The sequence below is a fragment of the Tupaia chinensis genome, unplaced genomic scaffold (assembly GCF_000334495.1).
Source record: "Tupaia chinensis unplaced genomic scaffold, TupChi_1.0 Scaffold000165_2, whole genome shotgun sequence".
NCBI classification, from domain to species: Eukaryota; Metazoa; Chordata; class Mammalia; order Scandentia; family Tupaiidae; genus Tupaia; species Tupaia belangeri.
In genome coordinates this window covers 898386-907029 of record NW_006159640.1, presented here as the reverse complement: position 1 = coordinate 907029, position 8644 = coordinate 898386, and the positions used below count along the sequence as shown (strand labels likewise).

Below are 8644 nucleotides of genomic sequence, written 5' to 3'. Positions count from 1 at the left end.
AAGAGTTTCAAGGAGTTTTATTCGTTCTTCCACTTACTGAGCATTCTTATCCTTCATTAAGGCCATAGACAAGTTACATGATGAAAAGGAGCTGTTAAGTGAAAGCTGAGTTCTAACCCTCAATCTTTCTCTTTCTGAAAGTCTAAAAAACTAACTTTTCTACAAACTGAGTTTTCTCATATTTAAATGAAAGCTTGTAATGCCAGTTTGCATTGTTGCTGAAAAAATGAAATGTGAGTAAAATGTTAAAAGCCTAGCACTTTATAGCATGTAATGGACCATCAATAACTGTTGGTGTCCTTTTCTTCATTGAAGCACTGCTGAGTTAGAATTACCCAATTCTTCTGCTCCCACAGCATTGCTGGTATTTCTTCTAAGACATTTACTTGCTCTCGTAATCTATCTTTCTATCTCCTGATCTCTTTTCAGTAGTTTCTACACAGCTGAATCTCCATAAACCTTTAATTAAATTTAGTATTGTGACTTCTAGAAATATCATGAGGGAGAGGGTACATTGATTGCCTCCATTTAAAAACTTCTGTGGAAGGCCAGCAGGTGGGGTGGAGGTTAAGGCACTGGAATCCCATATGGCCCACTGCGATTCGAGTTCCAAATCCGTGGCTTGAAAAGCATACCAGGCATATGTGCATGCATGCCCAAAATCCCATGGAGAACAGGTTGCAGTATGGTCATCCCCCTGGGGGTTGGTGAAGGGACTGCGGCATGGCCATTCCCCTGGGAGTGGTGGTTTCTCACTTTCTCTCTCTCTTTCTCTGGGGAGTACACACACCCTATGGCAAAAAACTAAACAAACAAACACAACTTTTGTGGTACCCTCAATCTATAAATAAAGTTCTAATTTGTGCCATCCTGAAATATATCTGTTAGTTGAGACCCCTGGCCACAACTGAAATATATCTGTTAGTTGAGCTATAAGGATGAAATGTATTTTGACTTCAAAAAGTTGATGTGAAAAATATAATTAATTATTACTTAAATATTCAACTTTGTTAATTTTCTTTTTGAGAGATTTTTGCTATAGGGCACATACACTTGTGTGTGAGAGAGAGAGAGCGAGAGAGCGAGAGAGCAAGAGAGAGAGAGAGAGAGAAATCAACCCCCAGGGGAGAATAGCCATGACACAATTCCTTCTCCATTCTTCTCTCAGGATTTTGGGGACTTCTTCTCCATTCTCCTCTTGGGATTTTGGGCACTTCTCCTCAATTCTCCTCTTTTGGGCATGCATGCACACGTACCTAGGTTTTAAACCACTGGATCTGGGACTCAAACCGTGGTTGACTATGTGGGAGTCCAATGATGGAAACATTATGCCATCTGCTGGTCCCCTTAATAATTTTTATATTGATTACATGTTGAAATTATATTTTGGACATATTGGATTAAATAAAATATGTATTGGGTACTCTGATTGCTGAATGAGTACAGTATAAGCTAGAATTAAGACCCAACAGAAAGGTAGAACAGGATCACTGAATACCTTCTCTGTACCTGGCCCCTAGCGAGGTGCTAGGGAAACTGAACCAGGTCAGGCACTGGAAACAGCTGACCACAGAGGAGAACTATTAGTTGTTCAGTTGTGAGAGGGTCAGGAGTTGGACTAATGCTTTTCCTTTTGAAGATAAATCTCACCTAGGTTCTCGATGGAGAAAACTCTTCCAAGGCTGAAAGTAAAGAAGAAAATGGTCATTTTCATAAGTCAACCCAAATCATGCTCTGTGGTTTAGTTACAGATCTTTAGCAACTAGACCAAAAGGTGAGGGGGATGAAGTCTAGGTACAGAAGGCACACACCAACAGGACATCCCATGAAATATTGCTGATAGAGGCTGAAGATTAATTAGGAAAGAAAACAAGCATTTCTGAAGTTATGGTGCATGCCAGAGAGAATGTACGATTTCCCTTAAAAAAATTGTTCTTTGTAACCTTTTCTAGGATTACATCTATAGGATAAAGAGCTTCTAAATCGTATGAGGAAATAAGAATTTGTGGTATTTGAGCAATGTTGATATACACAAATGTGCAAGTAATACTAGGATTTTTCCCTGACTCATTGGTCATAAACCCTCTGGTCAAAAATTGGGTATCACGGGACAAGCAGTTAGCATAATGGCTATGTCACTGGACTCCCATGTAGTTGACTGCAGTTTAAGTTCGGGACCCAGTTGCTTAAACTCACGCCAGGTGCGTGTGCGTGCGTGCCCAAGATCCCGAGAGGAGAATGGAGGAGAAGGGATTGCGGCATGGCCATCCCCCCCGGGGGGGGTGATTTCTCGCTTTCTGCCTCTCTGTCTTGCTCCGTCTTTCTGGCGAGTGCACGCACACTATAGGAAAAAACCTCTACAAAAAAAAGAAAAATGTTGGGTCTCACATGATCTCAATTTGTCTCCATTAAAATTATGTCCCAGTGGTCACAGTATAGCCCCTCTTTTATTCAGTGGTGACATATCTGAAGCCATTCATAGTTTGAATCCGGCTAAGAATTTCAAAGAACAAGGAAAATATCTAAGCATCAGAATGCTACCACATACATCAGGTGTCATAACACATAGAGTCTCCTTTAAGGAGAGGCCTGTAGGGACCTTCCATCAGGGACTATTCGTTCTTATTTCACAAAAAATGCTAGCAAACTAGATGGCAACACTGGTAGAATAACTAGTCAGATGACCTTATCTTGCATCTCTCTACCTTACTTATAGGTTACTGAACCTCTCTGAGCCTCATGTTCTCATCTAAAGAGAAAGACAGAGACAGAAAGTGAGAAATCACCCCCCGGGGGGATGGCCACACCGCAATCCTTTCTCCTTCATTCTCGTCTTGGGATCTTCAGCACGCATGCACATGTGCCCGATGTGTGTATTAACCTGCTGGGTCTGGGACTCAAACGCGATCAGCTATGTGAGTCCAGAGCCATAACCATTGCACCATCTGCTAGTTCCAGAATTCAGAATCTTAACAGCTGGAGTCCATAAAAGATTCATAGGAAAATATGAAACACTGACCTTTCTCCTTCATAAAATACAAGCCCCTAAAACCTGTTTTTCAACCCTATACACTTGTTTCACTTCTATTGATAGTTACGTTAGTAAGGAGGAAGAGAACAATACCTTTCGGAGTTCTTCGATTTCGACTTTGTACGTAGCTAAAAAATAACAACAACAACAAAAAAACATAAAACCATTAAAAAAGTTATTCAAGGCAGTTAGTCATCTGTTTCTTACAGTACCTATGATTAAAGCATTTATAAACTATTGCAGAGTTTAGTTTTTTCAGCTTCAGAGCATTGATCTACGTGAGACTCTTATCTATGTAGTTTTGGAAATTCTGGGGTCACTGATCATAGTTTTAATTTCTGTGGTGATTTCCAGGATGGAATTTGCAGTTGATGGAAACATAAAAACCATTTTTAGTTCTGATTTGGTAAATACACATTTCGTTATTAAGAAAAATGTTCCGAAATTTAGTGGTAGTATTCAGAAGGCAGATTTGAAAGGGCTAACAAAAGCATCAATCCCACTTAAACAAAATGAATACATTTTGCTTCTTCTCCTGTATTTCCTAAATTATGTTTACTGGTGAAAGTAAATGTATAACACTGACATAGTTCTAAATATATGGAAAGAACTGTTTAAGACAGCTACCTTATGGAGGAGGGTGCATAAGAGTATATAAAAATAGTAAAATGTCCACATCAGTACAGTTTGGTAAGTTACACACACATACACACACACACACGCACACACGCACAATCTGACACTCCCATTTGGGAAGCCAGTGCTACTGAAGACTCCAAAACCTGTGCCATCACTGTCGACACCCACAGCGTTGAGTGAAGAATTCTGCCATCTTCATCAACATTGACCTCAGCTCACAGAGCTGCACTGAGACCATCTGGCTGCACCTTCACTGGTGACAGTTATGGCACCCCACCCAGGAAGTGTCTTCATACCCCCTCACTTTCTCCCATAGAAGTAAGTCTCTCCTCACAAAACTGGCCTATAGAGTCCAGAAGAGGTGACTGTTCACAAAATGTGTAGTTGTGAATGTAAAACAACAAGAAACATGAAAAGCCAGAGACCTAACACTACCAAAATAATCATTTATCAAGAGCAGACACCAAATAAATGAGTATATATAACATGCATGACAAAGAATGAGAAATCATTGTTTTAAGGAAACAAAGCAAACTTGAAGAAAAAAAACAAAGAAATAATTCAATAAAACTAAGAGAACAATAATTGGTTAAAACTAGAAACTTAACAGATATAGAAGTTATAAAAAAATAATAAAGCAAACAGAGTTAGTCCTTGGTACAGTGGTTAAGGCAGTTGGATCACACATGGCCAACTATTTGGTTTGAGTCTTGGACCAGGCAGCTTGAAAAACAAACAAGCTATGTACATATGTGTGCCCCAAATTCCAAGAAAATAGAAGAGAAGGGACTGTGGTGTGGCCATATCCCCTGGAGGGTAATCTACTTTCCCTCTCTCACTGTCTTCCTCTCTCTCTCTCTCCCTTTCCCTGGTGAGGGCACATGCCCTATAGCAAAACTAATAATAATAATAATGATGACAATGATGATAATAATAATAAATTATGGTGCTGAAAATTATAATGAGTGAAATGAAAATACAAAAAAGCATCAACAGCAAAATTGATGAAGCAAAACAAAGAATCTGTGAACTTGAAGACAGCTTATGTGAAAATACACAGTCAGAAGAGAGCAGACACTTGTGAGGGCTGGCCCCATAGCACAGCAGGAGTGTTGTGCACAGGGGGTTGGATGGCTAACTATGGTTCACATCCTGGCACCAGTAGCTTGAAAAATATGGACAATATTACAGCAGGACTCTGGTCCAGCTTCTCATTTTTATCTTCTCATCTTTAGCTTTACCTTACGCCATGAGGGGCTGGCCCTTAAATATGTTAAAACTCCATCCACGCCAACCCTTATGAATGGCACTTGGTAGCCCAATCGGTCCAGAGAAAGGACTTAGGAAGGAGATCAAAGCACGACCTTGGGAAGTCATTTTCAAGGAGGTGAATTGTGGTGGTCTCTCACGGTCTAGCAAAGGTACAGGATCTCACCAGAGCAAGCACCCCCTGGCCCTGCCTTGTAGAAAGACATATAGTTGGAATAGTTGTCCAAATGGGGCCCCATGGACATTCTATACAAGCTTTGGTCCATAGAACAATGGCACTGGCATCACCAGAGACCTTGTTAGAAATACAGCCCCGCAGCAGAGCTACTGATCCAGAGTCTACGTGTTAACACTACCTCTGGTGATTAGGGGATAATTAGAATTTGAAATGCCTTGCCCTAAAACTGGGGCCCAAATGCTTTCAATGTGGGGCCATGTTGCTTTCTGGGGGTAATAAGGATCAGGAGTTACTCTTCTTATCACTGATATTTTAAAAAACCATACAGGAGAATCTGGACTTTACTCAGTCTATAAGTGAGGGATTTCTTTTTTTCTAGTAATTCTTCAATCTCGTATTTCCTGTGGAAGAGAGGAACTTTTTTTTTTTTTTGGAGAGGTTTTTGCTAAAGGGCATGTGCGCTTGTCAGAAAGACAGAGAGAGACAGAGAGACAGAAGGCAAGAAATCTCCCCCCAGGGGGGATGGCCACACCACAATCCCTTCTCCTCCATTCTCCCCTCAGGATCTTGAATATGCATGCACACGCACTCAGCGTGAGTTTAAGTCACCGGGTCCGGGACTCAAACTGCGGTCGACTACATGGGAGTCCAGCGACATAGCCATTACACTAACTGCTGGTCCCAGGAGAAAAATTTCAATAGTTCTTAATTCTAAGTACGAACTTCCTAAGTATGTATTCAGCAGAGTTATTTCCCTTCCTAGAGCCTGGAGTTTATTGTCTATACAATGAAGAGGTTGGACCAGATGGTCTGTCTTTAACCTTCCTTCCAAGGAAGTCAAACTTCCTTAAATGAGAAGCAGCATAAATTATGGAAATAGCATGGATTTGCGAGCAAAGCCAAGCCTGTTTCACATGATAGCTCTACTGCATGTTACTCATATGACCTTGTGTGACTCAATCTCTGATATTCTGTTTCCTGTCTCTAACAATAGGGTGATAAAACACTCTGAACATATTATGTACGCAGCGCCCCCAACCTGAAACTAGTTCATAGTACAGGCCTAATAAGTACTAATGTTAATTTAAACGCTAATACGTCTGCCTTGTGTAGAGAACTGGCTGATTCTGCGGGCAGAACAAAGGCACTTGCAAGTAGTAGAAATGCCGAGTCCCTGCTTCTTCATCTTTCTACCTGAGAGGGTCTCTCTTTCCACAGAAAGGTCTGAGCATTGTCAGCAATACCAGAGGCAGGAAGACTTAGCTCTGAACCAGTGGTCAGATCCATTAAATAAATCCCTGCCCCTATTCAGATTGAACACAGGGGCCTAATTCTCACAGTCTGTTATCTCCGGCTCCACACAGCGAGTAACCAGGGGACTTCAAGAAAGACACCCTGAGAAAAGATGAAGTTTCTATCAGAGGAGAAGAAAGAAAAATGAATCACCATATCTTGATTTTCCCCTCCCATATCTACAAAAGGCAAAAGCAGCTAAGTTGATTGGTGAAGGAGAGAAAAGAAGAAGTGGAGAGAAGGCAGCAATGGATGTCATGAGATAGCACTGATGCTCAGCTGGGTTTATTTATATTTTTAAGGGACAAGACCTAGGAAGGGAAAAAAAAAAAAACTGAGAGGGTAGAGCAGAATGGCTGTGAATTTTTAAACTTTCAGTTAGCTGGGGAGGGGGAAATACCATTTTTGACACATTGTCATTCTACAGCAGGTTACAATATTAATTGGCTTAGCAGACTTACAATCAGCAATTTCTTTTGCAGTGCACAGGTTAATGGAGTTGCCAGAGTGTCTCAGATATGAAATGGTTGCCTCATAATTATGAGGTTCTTCAAATTCGGCACTGAGAAGCAGGGAGGAAAAAAAAAGGTTATTCAAAATAAAGCATTTCTTTCAACAAATTTTAAAGCTTTTCTGTATTTTTTTCCTTATTAGAGAAGGAATATGTCTGGCCAATACAGTGAATTAAACAGATGTGGAAGACACACCAACCCTACTCAAAACACAAATTCTGGAGGACATATAGCAATACAAAAAATTGCACACAAATGACATAATTCACATAGAAAACAACAAAGTAAAATCTTTCTATGCCAGACAGAGAGACAAAAGTCAAAATGAAAGATACCAGTGAGAATAGCAGTCATGGGACTCAAAGCGAAAATCTTTTTAGGTTTATTTATTTTTCCATGAGTAGCTGAGAAAGACAGAGATAGACAAACAGAGACAGCATTCCCGACATCTTGTTTTGTTTTTGCTTTAGTTTCCCTTTGCAAGATAAAGATTTTATTTCTGAGGAACTTCTTACTGCACATTTTCAGAGTCACAAATAAGGAAACATGTTTTCACCTCTCATTCTGGAACAAAATAAGAAGGAAATACAATTTATTCTTCAATTATGACACCTAGCAGTATAATACCACCATCCAAAATGAACACAATGAACAGAAAAGAGAAAAAAGCACTTACTATAAATTTCAGATTTCTATGATTGACACGTGGCATTAATATTTCTTCTTTTAATGTATATCAGCAAAATAGTAACAAAACAGGGTCTCGACCTGATGATTCACCTCAGCTTTAGCCAGCCCCAGGTCACAGGCTCACGTATGTCCAGCATACTCAGAAAAGTCTCTGGACACCTACCTGGAGCCTTCCCAGGTGATCACAGATAATCACATTTTGCCACTGTGCCCTGCCATCTCAAAGAAAAATCAAAACCAGATAAAGAGAGATCTTAGAAAGCGTGCACCTGAGTGTTCAACAGCCGAGTCAGGGGCAAGGCTGAACTATAGGTCTCATGTGAATGGGAAGCTGAAACTGAACTATCAGTTCAAAGTCCAGAGTCATAAAATGTTGTCCCACCTCTGGAACGAGTTCTGAAAAACATCTGCCCACTCTTCCCGGGAATGAGCAGAGAAGTCTGTGACTATGACATAGGAGTTGCAAAGTCACCCACAAGAAGTCAGAAGCTTGAAAATGCATCACCAGGTATAGATATGGAGTCTAAATTCATACAATTTATGTTCTAGAGACACAAAGCCAAAACTGGTACTTGAAATGCAAATCCACCCTGTAAAGGCAAATCTGAAATCATTCTGTAAAGATCCATGGTACCTATGGTTTCCAAAGAAAATGATCCCTGTTCAAAACAGAAAACTGCATAAGAAGATGAACTATTGTAAGAGAGTCAGAAGATTTAACTGATAGAGTAATTAATTAATAAAACAACAAGAAGTGAATCTAAACTAAATATTTTAAGTGTTCAATGAAATAAAGAAAATATTACACTTAGCTTTCTGCCAAAAGAAACTGTGGGAAAGAAAAGAACTACAGATTTGGAGACAGAACAAAAGAAGTTATAGATATCATAAATATAGTTCTTTCTTTATTTTTTTTTAAGAGAAATGTTTGCTATAGAGCCTATGCGTTCACGAGAGAGGTAGAGATAGACAGAAAGTGAGAAACCACCCCCTAGGGGAGATGACTACACTGCAATCCCATCTCCTTCATTC

General features: G+C 40.0%; 1 protein-coding gene across 1 annotated transcript in view; it reads right to left on the bottom strand.

The window, feature by feature from the left end:
* Positions 1-8644, bottom strand: part of FYB2 (FYN binding protein 2) — a 63774-nt gene that overhangs the window by 36791 nt on the left and 18339 nt on the right. Inside the window, 3 exon segments of the mRNA XM_027770914.1 lie at positions 1651-1682; positions 3125-3159; positions 6872-6972. Coding sequence (XP_027626715.1) covers positions 1651-1682; positions 3125-3159; positions 6872-6972 — 168 coding nt within the window.